Raw genomic sequence first — 25505 nt, forward strand, 5'->3', positions numbered from 1 at the left:
AGCCCTTGCAGGTAGACACTGATTTAATTGGTTGGGAGAGGGTACCAGGCTGGGTGGGCACCATGCGTGTGCCCGCTGTGTAGCCACATAGGGCCCCGTGCTTCTGAAAGGCCTCAGGCCTGTTTGAATTCTCTGCTAGCATCTCCTTAAAGTCTTCATCTTTTTTTTTAAACAAGGTGCCCCACATAATTTTCAGCTGGGTCCTCCAAGTTACATATGCCATCTTGGGCCCAGGCATGGGTATTTTCAGACATTCCCTGGTTGATTCTAATGTGCAGCTGGGTTGAGAGTCCTAGCACAGAGAGACACCACCTTAGCCCAGATAATGTGGGGTGGGTAGTTTGGGGACGGAGCCCTTGGAAACATTCACATTTATGGGAGGAATGGAGGAAAGGGTTCAGGAGAAGCAGAAAAATGATCAGAGAACTAGGGAGGCGGGGTGGGTGCTGGAGACCCCAAGGTTAAGACAAGGGAAGGTAATGAACACATTTAAATGTCGCTGAGAGATAAAGAGCTCGGTGTTCAGGAAGATACTCGTTAGCTCGGCCAGACCAGTTAGTCAACGTGGGATTGAAGGTGAAGATGGGTGATGGGGTTCCAACGAGCTTGACCACAAAGGAAGGGGAAAGAAAAGGGCCGTGGCTAAAGGAAGACAGTGATTATTAAACTTTTATTTTCTTAAGTCTGTTCCTTGGTGGTTTTTTTTGTTTGTTTGTTTTTTAGATTTTATTCATTTATTTGATAGAGAGAGAGATCACAAGGAGACAGAGAGGCAGGTGGGGGTGGGGAACAGGCTCCCTGCTGAGCAGAGAGCCCGATGTGGGGCCCGATCCCAGGACCCTGAGATCATGACCTGAGCTGAAGGCAGAGGCCCAACCCACTGAGCCACCCAGGTTCCCCTGTTCCTTGTTAATGTTAGTGGGAGATGTGGGTATGGGAGGTGTGGGCAGGAGGGTAAGTAATGGGAGAGTGACCGAGCAGATGTTGGATGAATGGGTTCAAGAATTCTTCAAGTTCTGTGAGGATGGACCATTGCTGACTTACTCATACCATTTTTATATCTGTAAGAGGCCCTGGCATGTGACAGGTGCCCAGTACAGGAGTTCTCAACGTGTGGTGGGCAGCCAGAATGGACTAAAGGGCAGCGGTAAGGAGAGGCTCGAAGCAGTGTTGGTCATTTGTGAGGAGGGTGGGGGGCAGTTGAGGGCATGGACAGATAAAGGCAGTACCTCTGTTCTGCACCTTTTCCACCACTTTGCTGTGGGCATCTTTTATCTGCTGCGGGTCGGTGATGTCCATCTGGAGCACAGAGAGGCGCTTGGAGCAGATTCTTCGCAAGTCCTCTGCTCCTGATCCCTTTTCATCCAGAACTCCCACAAATACTGTGAAGCCAAGTTCATCCAGGTATTTGGACAGAGCATGGCCAATTCCGGAATCGCCACCTGCAAAGGGGTTAAGGCAATAAAGAGTGGGTTCAAGGCCAAGTGGCAGGAGAAATGACTTAATAATACACTGCGTACTATGTATGATTCTCCATGTTTTCTGGAGAGAGTGGGACTTGAGGAAGTTTCTTTATCTCCTATGTGGGAAAATGGGCAGAGAAGCCAAAACAGACACATTTCTCTGTATAAAAAGAAGAAAAATGAGGTAGAATCTGGAGTGGGGCATAAGTGGAAGGGGAATTGCTGGTGGAGGGATGGTCTAGGAGTGGTTGTTGGTCAAAGAACTAAGGAGGAGGGAGAACTGTGACATTTGCTGGAGGTTTCTCTATTGATCTCTGTTGCATCCTATTTGATGTAACCTCCATCACTCCATAAAATCACCAGTGACTCATTCATTACAAATCAGTATTTCAGAGTTGGTTTGGGGCTTTAGAAATCTAACAAAATGTCCTGCTTCAGAGTGGACACAAGTCAACAAGAGGCTTCCCAGTTCCTTCTACGTTGTGGAAGATGGTGGCTCATAGTCACCTGCACTTATCAGCTCCTCAGAACTTTTTCCCTCATGGTGACCCTCTCCCAAACCATTGAAAAGAAATCCCAACCTTGGAAAGAAGCTTGCAACAGAAACCAGAGAGAAAGCCCTAAATGCATTGCTTTGCATAAATAAGTGGATGGCATAATATGTAAAATACGTCTCAGAATTTGAGATGGGAGTTTACCCAACCCAGTCTGCAGAACATTTAGACCCTGGAAAAATTATTTTATGCCCACAGGTGTAAAAAGTAGATATCAGAAATTCTGAATGAAGGCAACATAGACCTGAAAGTCACCCATTGAGCATTGGAAGAATAAACATGTAACAGTTAATATGTCCCCAAAGCTCTAAAGATGAGAAATCATCTTCACATTGACTATGTTGTGTCGTCTTTCCTGTAAACCTTGAGGGGTCTCTCTTATCAGAAGTCAGGGGCTATAGTCAGGCATCTACCTAAGAATTGGAATATATAGGAAATCAGAGCACACTGACAGTCAACTCAAGGGTCAGTATGGAAGCGTTACTGTCCCTAAGAAGAGGATGACCTTCTTAGGCAAAAGGACAAACTCAACATCAAAAAATCAAGCAATCTGATTTTAAAATGGCAGAGGCACTGAACAGACATATTCCCAAAGAAGACATACGGATGGCCAACAGACACGAGAAGATGCTCAACATCACTCATCACCAGGGAAATGCAAGTCAAAACCATAATGAGATACCACCTTCCACCAGTTAAAATGGCGAAAATCAAAATGACAAGAAATAACAAGGGTTGATGCGGAAGTGGAGAAAAAGGAACACTCACACACTGTTGATGGGAATGCCGGTTGGTGCAGCCACGGTGGAAACAATAGGTTCCTCAAGGGGTTAAAGATAAAAATGCCATATGATGTAATAACTCCGCTCTTGGGTATTTATCCAAAGAAAATGAAAACACTAATTTGAAAAGATACATGCATTCCTATGTTTGTTGCAGCATTGTTTAAAATGGCCAAGAAATGGAAGCAACCTGAATGTCCATCAGTAGGTGAACAGATAAGGAAAATATGTTACACACACAGAATAATACGACACAGTCATAAAAAAGAATGAGATCCTGCCATTTGAAACCACGTGTATGGACCTGGAGGGTTTTTTGCAAAGTGAAAAAAGTCAGACTAAGAAAGATACCAATACCAAATGATTCTACTCATAAGTGAACGCTAAAAAAACAAACAAACAAACAAACTGGAAAAAACAACAAAAAACAGAATCAGACCTGTAAATATAGAGAACAAACTTAGGGTTGTGGGGGGGGGGTGGTTTGAACAAAATGGCCAAGACAGACTTCTAGTTAGGAAATGAATGCATCATGGGAATAAACCACAGCATAAAGAATGCAGTCAGTGGGGCGCCTGGGTGGCTCAGTGGGTTAAAGCCTCTGCCTTCGGCTCAGGTCATGATCCTGGGGTCCTGGGATCAAGCCCCACATCGGGCTCTCTGCTCAGCGGGGAGCCCGCTTCCCTCTCTCTCTGTCTCTGCCTGCCTCTCTGCCTACTTGTGACCTCTGTCTGTCAAATAAATAAATAAATAAGTCTTAAAAAAAAAAAAAGAATGCAGTCAGTGATATTTGTTATAGGACAAACGGGAGCTACATTTGTAGTGAACATAATTTAATGCATGAACTTGTCAAATCACTAAGTTGTGCACCGGAAACCAAGGTAACATTGTGTGACCCATACTCAAATAGTAAATAAATAAACAAATAAGAAGACTAAAGGATAGAGAAACAAGCATTCACACACAGTGCTGATAAATGTTAAGGACTAAAATCTATGACTGTTTTCAATGTGTAAATCTTTTGCCCCAAAGAGTCTCACGATCTGTCCCAGAGAACAAACACATATATTCAGAGACACATACATGATGTTTTCTCTACAGCACTGGGTATAAGAGCAAAAGAAGGGACTGACCTGAATGTTCATGAATAGGAAAGTGATGACATAAATTACGGTCCCTAAAATGGGGATATAACATAGCACTTCAAAAAAGTTGGGGTAGAACTACATAAACTAGCCTATATTTTGCTCCATGATATTTTGTTAAGCAAAATGAGTCATGGTATAGCACTCATTACATAGAATCCAACGTATGCCCTCCAAAGAGGGAGGGAGCTAATTCTCTACGTGTCTGTGCATGGAAACATACAAGAAGGAATTTGGAAGGAAAGACACCAAAATGCTAACAGTGGACGCCCTTAGCAGTAGAGGCACGATGGAGGGGCCTGATTTAAATGTCTTCCATTTTGCTATAAGAAAGCACTTATCTTTATTGTATAATTTCTCTTCTTTTATTTTAAAGATTTATTTATTTGAGAGAGAGAGCGCGTGAACACTCGAGTGAGGGGGAAGGGCAGAGGGAGAGAGAGAATCCTGAAGCAGACTCCCTATTGAGTGGGGAGCCCCAGGGCCCCAGGTGGGGCTTGATCCCAGAACGCTGAGATCATGACCTGAGCTGAAATCAGGAGTGGGCCGCTGAACCGACTGAGCCACCCAAGCATCCCTAAATTCTCTTCTTTTAAAGGTCATTCCAATTAGAATGGAGATGGGCCAGCCCCATAAGGGTAGAATATGGTACAACAGAGAAGACATTTTGGCTCGTGCGTGCAAACACTGCCCAGGAGAGAGTGTCAGCCTTAGCAAAAAGTGTGGGTGCTTCTGCTCCTTGGGCACCCCTACTATGACATGAAGGGATCTAGTTGTCATAATTGATTGCATTTAACTTTTTAAGAATTATAGTTGCAGTCTTCCTTAGTTTCAGGTGTACGACATAGTGATTCCACATCTCTATCCATTCTGCTGTGTTCACCACAAGCGTAGCCAGCATGTGTCACCACACAGCACTATTACAATACCACCGACTGTATTCCCTCTGCTGTCCCTTTCATCCCCATGTATATTATTCATGTATATTCATCCCCTTATTCATTGTATAACTGGAAGCCTGTACCTCCCACCCCCTCCCACTCCCCTTCCCCCATTTTGCCCATTCCCCAACCCCCTCCCCTCTGGAGGCTGCCACTCTGTTCTCTGTATTTATAGATCTGTTTCTGGTAGTTAATATGTTTGCTTGTTTTGTTTTCTAGATTCCACATAGAAGTAAGATCATATGGTATTTTTCTTTCTCTGTCTGATTTATTTCACTTAGCCTAATACCCTCTAGGTCCATCCACATTGTTGCAAATGGCAAGCTATCTCTCTTTTTTATGGCTGCATAATATTCCAGCATGTACGTGTGTGTGTGTGTGTGTGTGTGTGTGTGTGTGTGTGTATACCACATCTTCTTTATCCATTCATCTATCAATGGACACTTGGGTTGCTTCCACGTATTGGCTATTGTAAATAATGCTGATTGTTTTTAACTTTTGCTCTGTCTCCTTCCTGCTTGTATACCCATGTGCATTTATGCTCAGGAAAAGGCCTCTGTGTATACATGTTTCACCACCTGGGCCTGGCCAGAGGAAGAGACAGTAGCATTTGGAACACACACACACATACACACACACACACACACACACACACACACACACATATCTGGGCCACGTGACAATCTCTGCCTCGGTGTAAATTAGCATATTAGAATTACGGTTCTTCTAACATATAATAATATATGTGTAGGACAGGTTTGTGAGCCCAGTGAATGTGGCTTTGCCCTGTAGAAATAGACTTACAGTAGGACAAATCCAACTTCTGAGTCTACAGCAGGGAGACCAGATCCTGGACAATAGCGAGTTCATGAGATAGTGGGTACAGTGTGTGCAACCCTTCTCTGGAAGCCCCATATGGCACTGGTGATCAGTAATGTCTTCCCAAATTATTCTCCAAATGTCAACAGTCAAGATTACCTTTCCCATTTTACATATGGGAGAGCACTGTCACGGAGTCAGTAGGAATGGACATGGACTGTTTGCCAGAGCCTAAAACCAAGTCCATGCTTCTTCATCATCCTGGACCAGCCACATTCTCCTTTATCTGTTTAGCTAGAGAGGGGAGCTATGGGGAAGCCAACTCCAGAATGGTCCTCTTCTGGCCCAGCAAGTAAGGGTGCGATTAACCTTAAAAATAACTAACTTAGGGGTGCCTGGGTGGTTCAGTGGGTTAAAGCCTCTGCCTTCGGCTCAGGTCATGATCCCAGGGTTCTGGGATCGAGCCCCACATCAGGCTCTCTGCTCCGCAGGGAGCCTGCTTCCTCCTCTCTCTCTCTTTCTGCCTGCCTCTCTGCCTACTTGTGATCTCTGTCTGTCAAATAAATAAATAAAATCTTTAAAATAAATAAATAAATAACTTAGAACCCGGTCGAAGAGCAGATCTGGAGCTGGGTTGTGCATGCTGTGCTGGGTGAGGCCAGGCGTCCAAGGAGGACCCCTCCCACTTGTAAAGCACCACACCCTGGGCTTCTGCTTCCTGTTGGCACAGCTGGATATATTGAGATTAAAGCTGGGTTAAAGCTCCCCATTTCCCTGAGAGGTTTGTGTCCTCTCAGGTGCCAGCACATCCCCTCTCTGCACAGAGAATCATTCTGCAGGGCAGAGGTGAATGCTGTGGCCCTCGGTTCCATGCGGCAAATAAACTCAGCCGGGGACGTACAGAGGAAGGTGAGACAATGTCAGCCACCCAAATGTCTATCAATTGACGATTGGATAAACAAAATGTGGTAAACAGTAAAATATTTTTCAGACATAGAAGGGAGTAAAGCTGTGATACACACTACATCAAGGATGAATCTTGAAAACTTCCTGCTAAGTGAGAGAAGGAGACACAATGATCCCGACCCCATGGTCTCTGAGCAGAGAACAGTCTGGAAGATATTTTTAAAGGTAGTGCCTTTGACCAGCTTCATGAATCCAGGACCTAACTCTCTCTGGAGAAAGGTCCTAGGAAGAACCTGGCATATGGTAGATACGGGCAAATCACAGATGCGTTGTTGGTTGCGTTCCAGGCCAACACAGTAAAGCAAAGCACAATAAAGAAGTCAAATGAATGTTGTGGTTTCCCAGTGCATATGAAAGTTATATACATACTATTCTGTAGTCTATTAAATGTACAGAAGTATAATGTCTAAAAAGAAACCCAATGTACATGCCTTAATTCAAAAATAACTTAATGGGGTCGCCTGGCTGGTTCAGTCAGTAGAGCATGCGACTCTTGATCCCAGGGTTGTGATTTCAATCCCCACACTGGGTGTGGAGCCTGCTTAAAATAAATTAATTCATTTAAAAAAGACTTTATTGATAAAGAATGATAACCATCATCTGGGCTTTCAGCAAGTCATAATCTTTTCGCCGGCGGAGGGTCTTGCCTGGAAGCTGATGGCCGCTGACCAAGCGGGATGGTGGTTGCTGTTGCAATTCCTTAAAATAAGATAACAGTAAAGCTTTCTACATCGATTGACTCTTCCTTTTCAGAACAATTTCTCTGTTTCACGTGTCGTTATCTCATAGCCTTTTTTTTTTAAGATTTTATTTATTTATTTGAAAGAGAGACAGTGAGAGAGAGCATGAGCGAGGAGAAGGTCAGAGAGAGAAGCAGACCCCCCGTGGAGCTGGGAGCCCGATGCGGGACTCGATCCCGGGACTCCGGGGTCATGACCTGATCCGAAAGCAGTCGTCCAACCAACTGAGCCACCCAGGTGTCCCGCGTTATCTCATAGCATTTTACCCACAATAGAACTTCTTTCAAAATCAGAGTCAGTCTTCTCCAACCCTGCTGATGTATCAACTCAGCTTATGTACTATTCTGAATCCTCTGTTGGCATTTCAGCAATCTTCAGAAAGTCTTCACCCAGACTAGAAACCACTTTCACAACGAACCAGTTTCTCTGCTCATCCATAAGTAGCAACTCCTCACCGACTGAGAGTTTTGTCATGAGATTACAGCGATGCGGTCCCATCTTCGGGCTCCACTTCTGATTCTGGTTCTTCTGCTCTTTCCACCATATCTGCCATGACTTTCTCCCCTGAAGTCTTGAACCGCTCCAAGTCATGCCTAAGGGTTGGAATCGACTTCTTCTAAACTCCCATTAATGTTGATAATATTGACCTCTTCCCCTGAATCATGAATGCTCTGAATGGCATCTAGAATGGTGAATCCTCATTCAAAATGGATGGAGAGATAAAGAGTTTCCAAGACCCGCAAGGCTTAAAAGAGTATGCGGCCACCAAGCCCACACTGCAGGAAATATTAAGGGGGGTTCTATAAAAGAGGAAAAATCCTAAGAATATCATTGAATAGAATGGTGAATCCTTTCTGGGAGGTTTTCAATTGACTTTGCCCAGATCCATCAGAGGAATCACTAAAGACATCTTTAGCCTTACAAAATGTATTTTTTAAAAGATCTTATTTATTTATTTATTTATTTATTTATTTATTAGAGAGAGATCACAAGCAGGGGCAAAGATAGAGGGAGAAGCAGACTCCCTGCTGAGCAGGCTGCAGAATGGATGTTGTGTTAGCGGGCATGAAAACAATATTAATGTCCCTGTCCGCCTCCATCAGAGCTCTTGGGTGACTGGGTGCACTGCCAATGAGCAGTCATATTTTGAAAGGAACTTTTTTTTTTCCTGAGCGGTAAGTCTCAACACTGGGCTCAAAGTGTTCAGTAAACTGTGTTGGAAGCAGATGCGTTATCATCCACGCTTTGTTGTCCCATTTATAGATCACAGGCAGGGCAGGTGTAGCGTAATTCTGAAGGGCTCAAGGATTTTCTGAATGGTAAATGAGCCCCGGCTTTATCTTCAGGTCACCAGCGGCATCAGCCTGATACGAGAGTCAGCCTGGGGCGCCTGGGTGGCTCAGTCAGTGAAGCCGCTGCCATCGGCTCAGGTCATGATCCCAGGGCAGGGTCCTGGGGTCTAGCCCTGCATCAGGCTCCTTGCTTGGCAGGGAGCCTGCTTCTCCCTCTCCCTCTGCCTGCCACTCGACCTACTTGTGCTCTCTCTCTGTCAAATAAATAAATAAAACCTTAAAAAAAAAAAAAAAAAGAAAGAAACAGGGCACCTGGGTGGCTCAGTGGGTTAAAGCCTCTGCCTTCGGCTCAGGTCATGATCCCAGGGTCCTGAGATCGAGCCCCACATCGGGCTCTCTGCTCGGCAGGGAGCCTGCTTCCCCCTCTCTCTCTGCCTGCCTCTCTGCCTCCTTGTGATCTCTGTCAAATAAATGAATAAAATCTTTTAAAAAAAGAAAGAAAGAAAGAAAAGAAAGGAAGGAAGGAAGGAAGAGAGAGCCTGTTCTTGGCAGCTTTGAAGCCAGGCATTGACTTCTCCTCTCTAGCTATGACGGCCTGTTGTGGGAGCGACAATGTGTTGCTCTGTGTGGCCGCCTTCCTCGTCTCAGCTCCCTCTCTGAAGAACTCTGCGGCTTCTGCTTCAACCCTTGCTGCTTGCCCGCACACTTTCAGGTTCTAAAGACAGCTTCTTCCCTTAAACCTCCTCAACGAAACCCTGCAGCTCCAGACTCTCCCCCTGTGGCTTCCTCACTCCTCTCAGGCTTCGCAGAATTGAAGCGAGTTAGGCCTTCGCTCTGGAGTAGGCTTTGGCTTAAGGGAATGCCGTGGCTGGTTTGATCTTCTGTCCAGATGCCTGGAACTCTCTCCCTATCAGCAATAAGCCTGTTGTCCTTTCTGAATAGTGGTGTGTTCACCGGAGGAGCGCTTTTAATTTCCTTCTAGAACTTTCCTTTTGCCTTCATAAGTTGGCTGACTGGTGCAAGAGGTCTGGCTCCAGCTTATCTCAGCTTTCGATGTGCCTTTTTCATCGAGCTTAATCATTTCTAGCTTTTGACTGACAGTGAGAGATGGGGGACTATTCCTTTCACTTGAACACTGAGAGGTCATTGTAGGATTACCAACTGGTCTCATTTCAGTGCTGTTGAGTTTCAGGGAACAGGGAGGCCTGAGGACAGGGGGAGAGATCTGGGAGCAGACATTTAATGGAGCAGTCAGGACACAAACACCCTTTATCAATTAAGTTCGTCATCTTATATGAGCTCACTTCGTGGCACCCAAACCAATTACGACAGTAACATCAAATATCACCGATCACAGATCACCATAACAAATAAAATCGTAATGAAAAAGTTGGAAATATTGTGAGAATTACCAAAATGGGACATACAGACATGACGAGAGCAGATGCTGTTGGAAAAAAGGCGCCAAGAGACTTGCTCGATGCCACAAACCACAAACCTTGAGTTTGTAAAAATCCCATTATCTGCAAAACACGCTAAAGCAAAGCTCACTAAGAGGAGGTGTGTCTGTACTAGATGCAAACTGTGTGATGACATGCTGCTCTCTGCCAGGCCCTGGGATCCTGGAACACAGCAGACAGGAATGTCCCGAGCAAAGAGGTCACCTTTCCCATGTGACTTAGGTAAGACTCACGGATACACGCTTGTTTACGAATGATAAGGCCAGACCCAAGCCTTCCAAACTTCCATTCATGGCTTCATAAGTGACCAACCGAACTGCCTGTTGCCAATGATTCACTGGAACAAAACACTAGTTAAACTAAACTTTGGTACCGATTCTCTGCTCTCCCAGCACCTGGCCAGCCCTCAGCCTGAGCCAGCAGACAGCTGGTCCTGAGAACAAGCTGGTCTCAGAGGGCAGCATTCTCTCTTCTGTTGTCCTGTCAAGGCACTCCTGTCCATCCCAGTTCCCCTCACCTGGTTCTGTGGAGACACGTTTACTTCCTCCTATGAAAGCAACATTCTTTTTTCGCCTAACTCATGAGATACATGCCGACCTTTGGTCAGAGTGTTTCCCATACTGCGACAATTCCCTCCCCCACAATGACACTTTCAAATAAAGTCTCTCCTTACTAAATCTGCATTTATTTGTATTTGATGGTGACTTAATAAAGCCAACGTTCATAGGAGGCCACCTGCTTGTCCTTACCTGTAAGGAAGCATAGCGTAGAGGCTTGGGGGAGAGCCTGGGTCCCACCATCCCTACCTGCGCAACCCTGGACACTTTATTTAGCCTCTCTGTGTCTCAGCTTCCTCATCTATAAAATGGGCTTCATGATGGTACCTATATCAGTTAATATTTGTGATGTGCTTAGCAGTGCCTGTTCCAAGTAATTATTATCTAGATCTTTTTTTTTTTTTTAATGAAACTCATCCTTCCTGATTTTCAGGCCTTTACATGCACAAATTGATAGATGGGGAATGTGTTTCTACCAAGAATCAACTAAACATCTTGGGTAAGACCCAGGCTGCCTCAACCTGCCTCTTCCAGGTTTGAGCCTTGGGGAATGTTCCATGGAGTTCTATAGAGCCTCCACTTCCCCATATGGGAAGTGGGCTTGTGACAGTAAGTTCCCCCCCAGGCTGATGTTGTGATGTCACACACAGAGGATGTCTTACACAAGACCCAGTGCGTTGTCAGTGACTGTTATCAGTAGTGTGGCTGGGACCTGGATATCTCCTGTGATTTACAGTGTTAAAGATGTCTTAGTCCTGGTGTATTAAGGGTGCGGGCCTGTGCAGGTGTTAGAGGACCTTGGGAAAATATATGTCTGGGGAGCTGCTCCCTGTTGAGATAGGATAACCCTTGTGTACTCTGGAAACCCAAAGATAAGGCTGGGGCCTTCCCTGTTTACCGAGTTCCAGCCAGCCTTCCCCATACAACTCATTAAATCCTCCCAACCACTCTGAAAGGGACGTCCTTTCACGGTCACCAGTAACCAAGCAGGAAACTGAGACACGAAAGGGTTAAGCCATTCAGCTGGGACATGGCCGAGTGAGGTTGGAACCAAGTCAGGGTTCAGGATATAAACACTGGGGATGTTTTCTCAGAGTGAAATGTGACTTCTAATAGCGGAATGCACAAACACAAATGGAAAATCTGCTAGGTATGGATAAGAAGACTTGGTCTGAATATGTGTTTTGCTTGCACAGGGTATTTTGTAGAAATCTAAACTCACAGCTAAAATCAGGTGATTTCACCTGGGAATCCAGGTCGGTGATTTCTCATGGTTCACCGGGAGGTGGGCCAACTCCAGGCCTGCATTCCAACAAGGAGCCCATGAGTTCAAGCTGAGGATCCCGATGGCTGCTGCCTTCCATGGGCCATACGCTCAGAGCAGGGCTCCATGGTGGGCACTGGGCCACTGCCAGCATTCCTCACTAATGATACCGACCCCACCCCTGCAGGCTTTTGAGCCCAAGACCCCTGATGTACTTTGTCCCACCTACAAAGATCACCTGGGTCAAGAGCTATTTATCTTAAAACCTGCAGAAAACTAAGGAGGAAAGGACTTTCTTCTCCCTGAAGACTTCAGCAATCCATCAGATTGCCACTCTCAAGTTGACACTGCCTGTTCCCTATAAAATAGATCAGGGTATGATAAAATGGTAGATAAATAAAATAAGACTCGAGTGCTCTTAGACTTCCCTGAGGGCCATTGAAGGCTCAGCTCCAAATCCAAGAAGAGCAAATACTTGACAATTGTACCGCCAACACCCACCTCCTTTGCCCGTTGCATTCTCAAAGGTTAGTAACGGTTGGGTGGTGAGGCTCTGGGAAAAGTCCATTTTTTACTGCAAGTAAATGCGTTTTTCCTGGAATATAACCTTTATGAATGAACACTATTATTATTCCTATCTTAAGGTAGGTAACTGAGATGCCAAAAGGTTACAGCTGGGTTATGCCAGAATTGTCGTCTTTCTTTCTTTCTTTCTTTCTTTCTGGATTTTATTTATTTATTTGAGAGAGAGAGTGAGCGAGAGTGAGAGAGGGAGGGGGAGAGGGAAAAGTAGACTCCTCACTGAGCAGGGAGTCCGACATGGGACTCAATCCCGGGACTCTAGGATCATGACCTGAGCCAAAGGCAGATGCCCCACCAACTGAGCCATCCAGGTGCTCCCAGATTTGTCTTTCGAACCCAGATTTGCTCTTTCTAAAGCCATGTTATTTTACTACTATGAGTTGTTGTCTCCTTGAACACCTCGGGCAGGATGAGGGGTGGGGAAGAAGATGCACAAAGTGGGGACACCGGTGATGAGAGCTGTCTGCCAGAGAAGGATCCCCATCATTGGTGCCAGCTCCCTTCATCATCCGTGCAGCAGCACAAACTACTGACAGCTGCTCTTCCAGGAAGAGAAAATGCAATGATTTGTTCTCAGTGGTGCATGAAGGAGCAGCTCCTAGCATGGTTGAAAATAAGAAACCAATCCAAATAACTCCGCTGGGTTTGAGCAAGAGGTTGTATTCTCGGACTACAGTCCAGTCCTAACCCCTCTCCTGGACTTCACTGGCTCCACCCCAGTCCATCGCCAACTGCTTCACCTTCTGGAATTCCTTATTCAAACTATTTGAACTCGCTTCCCTCTTCTTGCAGTTACCCAACACCAATGCCTTCTCTCCCGATCCTCACTGCCATTTGGTACCCTTGCCTTCCATCCTAAGATTTTGACAACTGTCTCCATATCTCCCTTTGTGCCTCTCGTGACAAAAAAAAAAAAAAAAAAAAGCCAGGTCAGCTCAGCTCAGCCTACCATCAGATCACTACCAAGTTGGGAATATACTTTCTCAGATGTGGCAGAGGATGACATCATAGTTGTCCCAAATTTCATATTACATCTGTTGAGATTATACCAGTTAAGAAACAGTGGACATCCCGGAAACTGATGCTGATGGGGATGATGTGATCAGAATTTCTGAAATCCTTGGCCAAGACCAGAAGCCATTAGAAAGAGGTAGCTTAAGTATCTGGATGAGGGTGGGTAACTCCCTGTAGACAGTACTAGGGGACGCAGCCAAGACTTCTCAGTCCCATTTCCTCTAAGGGTGTCTTTGCAGAGGTTTGGAGAGTACTTTTTTTTTTTTTAATCCCTACTTCGTGCCCACTTCCTCATGAAGAAAGGAAATAGGAAGAAAACTTTCCAACAGGTGGTACCCATGATCCTAAGAAAGGTGGTATGCTGACTTTCCCCAAATGCCACTTTGAAGTTTGGACATGTCTTCCTGTCTCTCTACACATTTATTAATGTGTACATACATCATTCATTCAGCGATCACTGTGTTAGGTCCTAGAGACACCACCATAAAAGAGAGACATCTCCCCACCTTCAGGGAGCTTACTGCCTGGGAGACAGAGCTTCTCAATCCTGAGTCCCACTAGAGTCCCTGGAACACTAAAAAAAAGGTCAGTGTCCAAGCCCCATGTGCACACAGTCTTGTTTGTTTACTCTGGGATGGGGTGAAGTACTGGCAATTGTTTCTAAAGCTCTCCAGATGATTCCAGTGTGCAGTCAGGGTTGAGGAACGCTGATCTGAGGCAGAGATCTCAACCGGTGGTGATTTCAGTCCCCTGGATATTAGGCAATATTGGGGGGCATTTTTGTTTGTTGCAACTCTGAGGGTGTTTTTGACATCCAGTGGGTAGATGCTAAGAATGTTTCTTGACCTACTGTAATGCACAGGGAAGTCCCCACCACAGAGAACCATCCTGCCCCAAGTAACAGTGCTGCCGAGGCTGAGATACACTGACCTAGGAGGAAGACAGATGTTCCGTAAATCATTACAACACAGAGTGATAAATGTTATATATAGAAAGTTCTAGGAACTATGGGCCAAATAGCTTCTATTTAAAGGGAACTCCAAGTCCCTTCTTTAGTAAACATTCCACTGGAAAAGAATACAGGCAAGAAAGAGAAGGAGCGAGATCACGTCCAGCAGGCAGGGACTGTCTTGCGATGTCTTGTTCACTGTTCTATGCCCTGTGCCTAAAACAATGCTGGATGCGCCATAGCTGCTCAGTAAATATTTGCCGAATGACTAAAGGCCCATCTGATTAAATGGAGGCATCAGGCACTGTCACCTTCTTCGTCACCTTGCTGTGTGTGGGTTTCCTGGACTCATTGTTCCCCTTCTACAGCCTGCTAGCCTCTGCCTGCCACTTCTGTCCGTGAGCTTACCTTTCCTCTGCTTCACAGCCCCAGACATTTCAACTGATTGTAGGATACAATTCAAGTTCCTACGTCCAGCATCAAAGACTGCATGATCTGATTCTAATCTACATTCCCAAGTTCATCTCCTCCACCCTTCCATGTGCATGTCAGGTGTCCCAGAGAACCACACCTGGAATGTTCTTTGTCCTTCCTTATCCACATTCTGATGACATGACTTTCTGCCTGGAATGCTCATGTTTTTACCATTTCCTGCCATTTTAATTTTTTTTAAACTATTCCCTACCAAAAATATAGAGAATTGTATAACGGATTACGTACCTGCCTTCCATCAACAAGAATTATCAATACTTTGTTTTATCTATTTCCTTCCCACACACTTTTTCTCTCTTTCCTGCATTTTAAAGCAAATCCCCCCCCTTAATATGTTATCCACAAACCTGTGAATATGTCAGTATACACGAAGATCAGACACAGAATATTCAAACCCAACCATATGGTCATTATCAGCCTACCAAAGTGAGCAATTCTTCTCTAATGTTATCTAATATCCAGGGCGTATTCAAATTTCCCTGTTTATTTCAAAAAATTTTTTTCAAGTTGGTTTCGTTCAAGGTTTGAACAAGTTCCACACATCACACTTGGTTTTCACATCTCCTAAGTCTCATCTATTCTACAAAATTCTATTCCCTCTTCCCATGCCATTTATTTGTTGAAGAAACCATGGTGTTTGTCCTTTAGAATATCGCACATCCTAAATTTGGTGAATTGCTTCCTTGTGCTGTCAGATAATTTGCTCCTCTGTCCTCTGTGTTTCTGGTAATGTTGGAGCTAGAGTCTTAGTTCGATTTGGGTTCATATCCCTTCCCCGCCTAGGACTGCCTTATAGGCGATTTTGGAGTGTTTCCTGTTCCATCACCAGCAGGTGCAAGGATGAGTCATGTCTCGCTTTTCATAATAATGATTGATCAGCGAATTCAGGCACTGTCAACCCAACCATATAATTCAAAGTTCCCCATAGACCTTTCACACAAGACTGCGCCTACATTAATGACAGTAATGACTGTTGCCTCCGTTCACATTTCATTCAAGATTAAAAAAAAAAAAAACAATGATTTTTCTACGTCTGTCATTTCTTTTGCATTTGTTAGCTAAAATTGTGAAGACTGACACAAATTTTAAATTGCATTCATTAGCCTTATTACTATTATTGCGATTTCTTATTATTTTGAACTGTCATATGTATATCAAGAATAAGGCAAATGAAGTATTATGTTAATTATTAGGAACCAAGATGTTTGGCATCGAAGGAGTTCAGTAAAAGTCTTGTCATCTTAAATTTGAATTGAGGGGCGCCTGGGTGGCTCAGTTGGTTAAGCGTCCACCTTCAGCTCAGGTCATGATCCCAGGGTCCTGGGACCGAGCCCCATATTGGGCTCCCTGATCAGCGCAGAGACTGCTTCTCCTCTCCTTCTGTCCCTCCCCGCCCCCCACCCCTGCTCAGCTCTCTCTCGCTCTTGCTTGCTCTCTCTCAAATAAATAAATAAAATCTTAACATTTGAATTGAGAGTCTCGGGACAAATTCATGATTGATTTTGCCCTTTCTAAACATCACATAGTCTTTAGTTCTGTCCCCTCAAAAGGCTTTGAAGCAATAGCAATCCCCCAAATTCATATTTTAAAACCCTAGTCCCAGTGTGTTGGTGTTAGGAGTTGGGGCCTCTGAGAGGTGATTAGGTCAGCAGGTTGGAGCCTGCGAATGGGATTAGTGCTCGTGCCAGGAGAGGCCAGAGAGCAAGCCTGCTGTCTTGCCACCGGGGTGGGATGGGGGGCAGGATATGAGGCGTATCAGCAGCCTGCACCCTGGAAAGCACCCTTCCCTGAACCTGACCATGCTGGCACCAGAACTGTGAGAAATACATTTCTCTTTTTATATATGGTATTTTATTACAGCAACCTGAGCTAAGACACTTAAGCTGCCAAAGGTTTAACAATAGCTCCCCAAATTTCTCAATATTTAACAATTGCCTCTCCAGCACACCACTGGAAGCACACAGCAGCTTGAGAAAAACCCAGAGTTCGTTATCAGGAACCTAGAAAAGAGGTACCTCAGAGAGGTAAAAGAATATCAACTTCTTTTTCTTAGCTGCTCAGGTCAGAGGTATCCATACTAAATTCTTTCCTACCTCAGGACCTTCACACATACAATACTTCTTTACCTCCCTCTCTCTCTCTCTCTCTCTTTTGTTTTTGTTTTTGTTTTTTGGCCTGGGCTCACTCTCACCCTTCAGGCCTTAGCTTAATGCCCTTACCTCAGAGAGACCTTCCTGACTATTGCATTTAAAGTAGACGTCCCCGGGGTACCTGGGGGGGCTCAGTTGGTTAAGCAGCTGACTCTCGGTTTCAGCTCAGGTCCTGGTCTCAGGGTCACAAGATCGAGCCCTGTGCCGGACACAGGGTTCACACCATGGGGTTCTGCTTCTCTCTGTCTCCCTCTGTCCATCCCCCATTCCTCTCTCAAATAAAGCAATAAAACTCTTTAAAAAAATAAAGCAGATGGATGTGGTGGACGGTCCTGAGATGTACCACCCAGATACCCATCAAGAAGGACTCATGCCAGATGCTGGGACTGCTGTCAGCAGACCGCCTTCAGGAGTCAGCTCCCCCACAGGGGTTGTCTCAGCCAGCAAGAGCCACCCTCCCCGATGTGGTCCATACCCCATAACGGATCACTGTAAGAGCCTAAGCCAAGGCCTGGCCACTTTAACCCAACCTGAATGGAGAAATCCCAAGGAACTGACCATCCTGCTTCCTTCTCCCCAGGACACTCCTTGGGAAACACCTTGCACGCTCAACTCGGCCACAGCGTCTGTTTCCCGGGGGACCCACCCGATACCATTCCCCATCCCAAGTCTCACACCACATTATTCTTTATCGCAGCCTTTTCACTGGTTCCTTCAGTTCAAAAGTGACTGTATTTGTTGATTGACTTGCTTTTTAGAAAATTCTCTTTGTGGATGGGCACCGGGGTGGCACAGTCAGTGAAGCGTCTGACTCCTGATTTTGGCTCAGGTCATAACCCGAGCATCTGGAGATGGAACCCTGCGCTCAGCGGGGAGTCTGCTTGAGATTCTCTCTCCCCCTCCTTCTGCCCCTCTCCCCTCCAAAATAAATAAATAAGTCTTTGAAAAAAAAAATTCCCTTAGTAGAATATAAAGTGACGATTTATGCACAGGAACTGTTTGTTCTTATGTCCCTATGCTATCACAGTAGTCGATGTGTAATAGGTATTCAAGGACTTTCTTTAAAACAAATGCTCCCCGTATAACCAGCGATGCACTGATGGGCCTCACAAAGACACCCCCTTCCCCAGCTCAGATCCTTTTTTAGTGACCATTTATCCATTCAGTTTTTGACATTACACCTAACTTATTAAAGGCTCCTCAAGTTTTATATTAAAAAATGAAATTAGAGTACACAAATGACTCTAATTCAGCATTCTACTGAGATCTGGTTGAAAATCTGCTTTGCCCCTAGGGCATATAGGAACCAATAAAGAGCTGGTGTGGCAATGGGTAGAGTAGATTGGCCCTAATGAATTTTGCGCCATCTAAGGGAACCAGGTCTCAAAGGTTTGAGGGCCTATATTTATTTATCATCAGGGTGCCTGGGTGGCTCAGAGGGTTAAGCGCCCACCTCTTGTTATCAGCTCAGGTCTTATCTCAGGGTCATAAGTTCAACACCTGCCCTGGGCTCCATGCTGGGGGTAGAGCCTACTAAAACAAACAAACAAACAAACAAACAAAAAACAACTGTTATTTCATTTCATGCCTCAGATCTCAAGGTAAAGTGGCTCCTTTTAAAAAATAGACGTTAATTTTGAAGGGCCTCACTGGATCAGTGGGTGGAATGTGACTCTCGATCTCAGGGCTGTAGGTTTGAGCTCCATGTTAGGGGTAGAGAATACTTAAATAAAATCTTTAAAATAAATAAATAAATAAATATAGATTTTAATTTTTTAGAACAGTTTTAGATTTACAGAAAAATTGGGAAGATCAGTATGTGACATGTTCTACAGGCCATGAACCGATATGGATACCTTACCAGGAACTACATCCCAAATTTATTCAGATTTCCTAACTTTTTACTTAATGTCCTTTTTCTGTTCCAGGACATTCCAATATCGTGTCAGGTCTCCTTGGGTTCCTCTTGGCGGTGGTGGTTTCTCAGCGTTTTTATGTTTTGGGTATCTTTGATGGTTTTAAAGAGTACTGGTCAGGTGTATTATAAGACACTCCTCTCCTGGAATTTGTCTGATGTTTTTCTTCTGACTAGATTGTGGTTATGGGTTTGGGCAAGGAGATCACAGAGATAAAGTGCCATTCATCATATTACATGAAGAGTACGTACTATCAGCATGACTTATGACTTTCATGTTACCCTTGATCTCCTGGGTGAAGCAGTGTTGTTGGCAGGTTTCTCTACTATAAAGTTGCTCTCTTCCCCGTCCTGTACTGTGCTGTTGGGAAGGAAGTCTCTGTGCATAGCTCTCACTGAAAGAGTGAGGAGCTATCGTCCCTTCTTTTAGAATGAAGTATTTGGAATTATTAGGAACTTTTCCACATGGAGATTTGTCTTTTCTCATTTATTCATTTATTCCATTATTTACTTATGTCATTATGGACTCATGAATATTCATTTTATATTTTGGGTGATAATCCAATACTATTTTATTGCTCATTAATTTTTTAAAAATTTTATTTATTTGCAAGAGAGAGCGTGAGTGAGAGAGAGAGAGAGAGCGTGCATGAGCACAGGGGAGGGGCAGAGGAAGAGGGAGAACCAAGCTCCCCGCTGAGCAGAAAGCCCAACGCAGGGCTCCATCCCAGGACCCCGGGACCATGACCTGAGCCGAAGGCAGACGCTTAACCAACTGAGCCACCCAGGCGCCCCCTTTTATTGCTCATATTGTTCCAGCTTTGGCCTTCTGGAGTTCTTTCGGTTTGCTCCTGTCAAAGTATATATTTTTATTCCTCTTTTAAAGGTAAGGAAACCGAGCTTCAAAAAATGTAATGTTTCCCCCATCACTCAGCTAACAAGAGCAGACATACAGTGAGAATCTTAAGATTCTACGGCATGCGTTTTTGGTTTTGTTCTCATTTTGGTTTCCCTATTTATCATGTTTTATCTGAATATAGTCCACATTTATAAATCAGTAACTAGTGTGTATTTTACCTGATGGAGTTATTTAAGGCAATAACAGTTTTGAGACTATCAATGCTCTGTGTACATTAGGGGGAAAGTGTCATAGCTACTTTTTGACTTTTATAGTGTACACCTTGATGAATTTTCACAGAGTGAATCCACTCATGCAACCAACACCCTGGTCAGGACCCAGATCATTACCAGCTCACCGAAAACCTCCCTGTGCCTCCTTCCAGTCATCTCCCATGGCCAAGGTTGCCACTATTCTGACTTCTAACAGCACAGATCAGTTGTGCCTGATTTTTGCCTTCTATAAAGGGAATCGTGCATTCGTCATTTTAGAGGCTGGCTTCTTCTGCTCATTCTCCTGTTTTTGTGTGTTTTGTTAATGGAATTTTTTCTTAAGGTTCCAGCCATGTATTTCACAAGAAGGGTTACAAACAAAGTTATACTGGTAGAAACACGTTAAGCAACTACATAAAAAAAAATTCCACACTGTCACATAAAAATAAATTTACTTAAGAGCAACATAACACAAAGAAGGGGAAACTGCCTAGAGATATAGTTAAATTGCCCCATTATCCTGAGGTGGCTTAGTTCCTCCTCCCTGCCATTATCTACAGTATCATCTGCAAAGGGCTGCCTTAATAATGTCTCCCTGGGTCTTGTTCACAGGAAAGGTGTTTCCTGAGTGACAGGATGACATTCTTGCCAACATATAGCCCAAATCTCATCCAGCTGCTTCTATCATGTAATGGTGCAAGACACTACCCGCCAAGTTTGACTAAAGTACTGTGCAGAAACCCGAAAGCTCCCTGATTTCGAGTTCTCTGTTTTCTGTCTCAATAACAATCACCACCATGGACCCATTGACATGGTTCCTGGGTCCAACAGGGGTGGCAACCCCTTGATGCCTCTGCCACCATGATGCCACCATGGACATTGTTAAATCGAAGCAATCTCTCCCCCAGAAGCTACTCGTCCCAACACTCCTAACCAAGCAGAGACGGCACAAGAGAGAAAACCCAGGTGTCCCCTTCACCCCCTCACCCCCCCCCCACAAATCATTATGTGACTTTCTAGTTGGATCCAGGTTTTCATTGCATTGTTTTCCAGTCGGACTCAGGCGTCTAATCCCTACTCCATCCCTATCACATCTCTCCCCTCTTCAGGAAACCACTCTGGCTCCTACTTGTGTGATAGGTAATAGAGGAAATTCCCCACCTGGATTTCAACAGCTGGATTTGCTCACACCCAACCAAGCCCAACTTCCAGACCTGCTTCGATTCTAGTTCAGCTGGTTTCTTCCCCATCTCAGCGATATCCTGCCTTTTCCATCCTGTGTGACATTTCTAATGGTCATACATCCAGGCATTAATTCATTCTTTCGAACTTGTCACATTCTTTCAGTATATTCATTGAGTACCTCCTACGCGTCACACACTCTTTCAGATCACGGGGGGACAGCCGTGCATACAACCAGCCGAGTCCCTGTTCCTGTGGAGCTGATGTTGTAGAGGAAGATGCGATGCATTCAACATACAAGCAGGTGCATAGGGTGTTGAGTGGTGATGAGTGCTGGGAAGCAGAATGGGAACTGGGGAGGAAAATGTCATGTTCTTTATGGAAGTCAGAGAAAGGAGCCTAAGCAGGGAATAATTGAACAGATGTCCCAGGGAAGGCTGCTCCAGGCACAAGGAAAGGGCAAGGAAAAAGGCTCTCCGACATAGCGTTGGATGAGGAACAAGGAAGCCGTTGGCCAGAGGTGCGTAAGTCAAAAGAGAAGAGTAGAAGGTAAATCAGAGCAATAGTTCAGAGCTAGTTCATGTGGGGCCTTTAAGCCAAGGGCTCTCACAGGTGTGAGTCCGAATGACCTCTAAAGGCCCCACCTCCAAATGCCATCTCACTGGGGGTTAGGGCTTCAAGAGTTGAATTTTGTGGAACACAATTCAGTCTATAGCATCGTCCTCACAAAATTCACAATCCAATGTGGGATAGAGGCAGTAGTACAAGCACGATGTGAAAAAGAAAATCATGAATTGTGGTAAGAGCCACAAGGAACTATGGAAAGGAAAACTAGTGTTGTGAAGTGTTGGGGAGGAGGTCAGTCATGGGGAGCAACTTCCATAAGGAAGGGACATACAAACAAATCATCAAAAGTTCAGTACCATGAAAAATACCTCATTAAGAACTTTTATACTGATTATGTGTTGAAATAATATTTTGGATATATTGTGTTATATAATATAGACTATTAAAATTCATATTACCCATTTCTTCTTTACTCTTTAAAATGTGACTACTAGAAAATTTTAAATTAAATAAATTTAAAATTTAAGTTAAATTTAAATTATGTGGCTTGCATTGTGTTCCTTTTGGAGAGCATTGCCATGTACTATTCCCTTGCTGCTAAAGACACCGTTGTGGTAGGAAAGAGTGATTTCCCCGAAGAGGCAAGGTAGGGTGGGAATGGTGACCAATATGGCAGGGGAGGTTGGGAAGTCAAGTTGGCAGAATTACTGACCTTTTAAGAATGGGTAGTCTGCTCATAATTACAGGTTTCTTTCGGGGGTGATGAAAATTTGGAATTAGACAGTGGTGATGGTTCATAACCTTATAAATATACTAAAAACACTGAACTGTACACTTTACAGTGTACAGTTCTAAAGGGTGAATTTCATGGTATGTGAATTATAGCTCAATAAAAAATAAAATATAAAAAAGAATAGGACAGTCAAATATCTACAGCATCTGCTGTCACAGAAGACCCTTGAATTTTCAGGAAGGTTCTACTTTCAGGTGATGTGTGTGTGTGTGTGTGTGTGTGTGTGTGTGTGTTAGGATAATTAAGAAAAAAGGACTCTTACACGTTTGGGCTGAAAGCAGGGGAAGAACCAGAAATCATCTTCACATCAGAGTCTGAAGTGACTTAGAGGAAAATGAGCTTGGGAATTTGCAAGCATGTTGTGTGGGCACCAGAGGACCTCTCACAGGGTACACGACAGGGACTCAAGCAGACAACATACAGAGACTAACGGGGCAGAGGGACTTTCCCTGATATCTGAGTCACTTTTATTATCAGGAACAACTGTCTAATTAAATCAAAATGCAAACTTCTTTCTATGATTATATGTTCTAGGTTAGAAACTCCCTTGGGTAATGCAAAAGGAATACTCTGCCCTTTGGGCACTCTCCGTATCTAGCAGCAACCTGAGGTAAGCTTCCTCCCCAGGGGCAACAGCACACGTGGTCAAGAGTTCTCTGTGCACAGCCTCAGGGTTGATTCAGAACATCTTCAGAAGCCAGCTCCAACCGAGGAGTCTTACTCGTTAAGTCACTGAGCTCTCTGTGCCCCACGTTGGGCTTGGTACTAGGGTTCGCATGATGACCCAGAGGGACCCAGTCCTTGCCTTCAAGGGTCTGCAGGAACTCAGAGATTATGGCAGGCACTTTGAACTTTTCCCAACCCTGTTAAATTTCTTACTGGTTATACTGGTATTTTTCTGAGTTGGCAATCTCTGTCATTGTGTTTGTTTGTTTTAACTCAGCAGAATGAAAAAATGGTAATGATTTCAATGACCTCTTACCTCCTCTGTAGACTGCACAGAAAGGGTGTGTTCATATTCACCTGTGGACTATGTGTCTCTTCCAAATCTCCCCTACTATTGATATTTTTTGGTTTGCCTTCTTTTCTCTACAGTCCAGGTACATAACTCCCTAATTCTGCTGGCTTCTGTACCTCTGCTATTAGGAAAATGAGTTCTTAGAAAGACCATTTAATCAAGGAATGATGATAATGTAGCACGGAAGTAACACAGAGAACTGGAAGTCATAGCCAAGGTCTGTCATTTAGTAAAATGCTTATTTAATGAGGAAATAACAGGAGAATGAACTTTTCTTAGAAGTGTAGTGGACATCTGTTGCTTTTCCTGATGCATCAGTCAGGATCCCTAGAGCAAGGACACAGCATAGTGGGTGATTGCAAGAAAATTCAGTAAAGGGTGTATGAGGGGTTTGAGTACCCCCTGGCACATGAAGAAGTCAGGATACATTTTCCTAGGCCTGACAGAGCGAGGGAGGGATTACTGGAAAGGGAGTTGTTGGAATTTAGAAAGGGTAAAAAGTGACCTTCAGGCAAGGGATTTGAGCAGTCCACAGTGACCCTGCAGGGAGGGTGCCAGGGGGAATAATCTGATTTCACATTTCACATTTCTTCCTACAACTTCTGTCCCTTGCTCTCCATTGGCTGAAGCTGAACTCTGGAACTGAGAGCCGAGAGGGGAAGATGAATGGGGAAGGGAGGGTACAGTAGGGATTCACCCCAAACCAGTACATCTGCTCATCTCCCATCCCCTCTTCTGGTAATGGAACCTTGCACTGGTTTGGGAGAATGTTATAAGTTAATTGTGCCCCCCCCCCCATTCCCAAAAGATATGTTCATATCATAATCTCTACTACCTCAGAATGTGACCCTATTTGGGAATAGGATAGTTACAGATGGACTCCACTAAGATGAGGTCGTAGTGAAGCCAGGTGGGTCCTTAATCCTGTGTGGCTGGTGTTCTTGTAAGAAGAGGGACATCTGGATGCGGCCACCGAGGGAAGAAGGCCATACGAAGATGGAGGCAGATATTGAAGTAATGTGGCCACAATCCAGGGATCACTGGGCGGGCCACCAGAAGTTGGAAGAAGCAAGGAAGTAGCCTCTTCTAGAGGTTTCAGATAGAAAGAAGCCCTGCCTGACACCTTGATTTTGGAGTTCTAGCTTCAGAACTCTATGACAATGTGAAACAACTGTTCTGTTGTTTGTGGGCCTTTGCTGAGCAGCCTTAGGGGCTACCCCTTCTCTCCCACATATGGTCTTGTCTCTACCACACTGGACAACCCTGCCCAGGCTGGGGGAAAGGATGCTTTTCCCCCGGAATATGGATTTAGAGGAAGAAAATAGGGAGATGGAAAGACCTAGATTCAGGTCTCAGCATTACCTAGTGGAAGTGGAATGAGCCAGTCTCAAGGGAAATGCACACCCCTGGGGCTAACCTCCTCTAGAGGTTTTCTGAGCAGCTAGGACATCTCAAAGGGATGCCGCCTGAGAGAGCCAGTGCTGCGAGCAAGCTGGAACTCATTGTCAGCTCTGCTCTGGGAGAGTTGTCATTGTCATTGTCAACCCTGCAACGAGAGCTCTTTGCTAGAACCATTTTGAAGGTATGAAGCTGAGCTTTTCTGACCAAAGCCTAGAGAAGGAGTAAATAGAGAGGTAAGAAGACCCTGGCCTAGCTTTCTAGTTTCTGCAGGAAGCCAGAATGCCCACCTGAACATAGACCACAACAAAGAGGGCCGTGGCCTCCTCAGCACCACGACCCACCAAGGAGG

At 44.7% G+C, this 25505-nt stretch overlaps 1 protein-coding gene across 1 annotated transcript in view; it reads right to left on the reverse strand.

Moving 5' to 3' along the window:
- Window positions 1-25505, reverse strand: part of HSD17B2 (hydroxysteroid 17-beta dehydrogenase 2) — a 72671-nt gene that overhangs the window by 28175 nt on the left and 18991 nt on the right. The window contains exon 2 of the mRNA XM_080828431.1: window positions 1230-1442. Coding sequence (XP_080684557.1) covers window positions 1230-1442 — 213 coding nt within the window. The remainder of the gene's footprint in view (window positions 1-1229; window positions 1443-25505) is intronic.

This window comes from Martes martes (assembly GCF_963455335.1).
Source record: "Martes martes genome assembly, chromosome: 17".
In the NCBI taxonomy this organism is placed as follows: Eukaryota; Metazoa; Chordata; class Mammalia; order Carnivora; family Mustelidae; genus Martes; species Martes martes.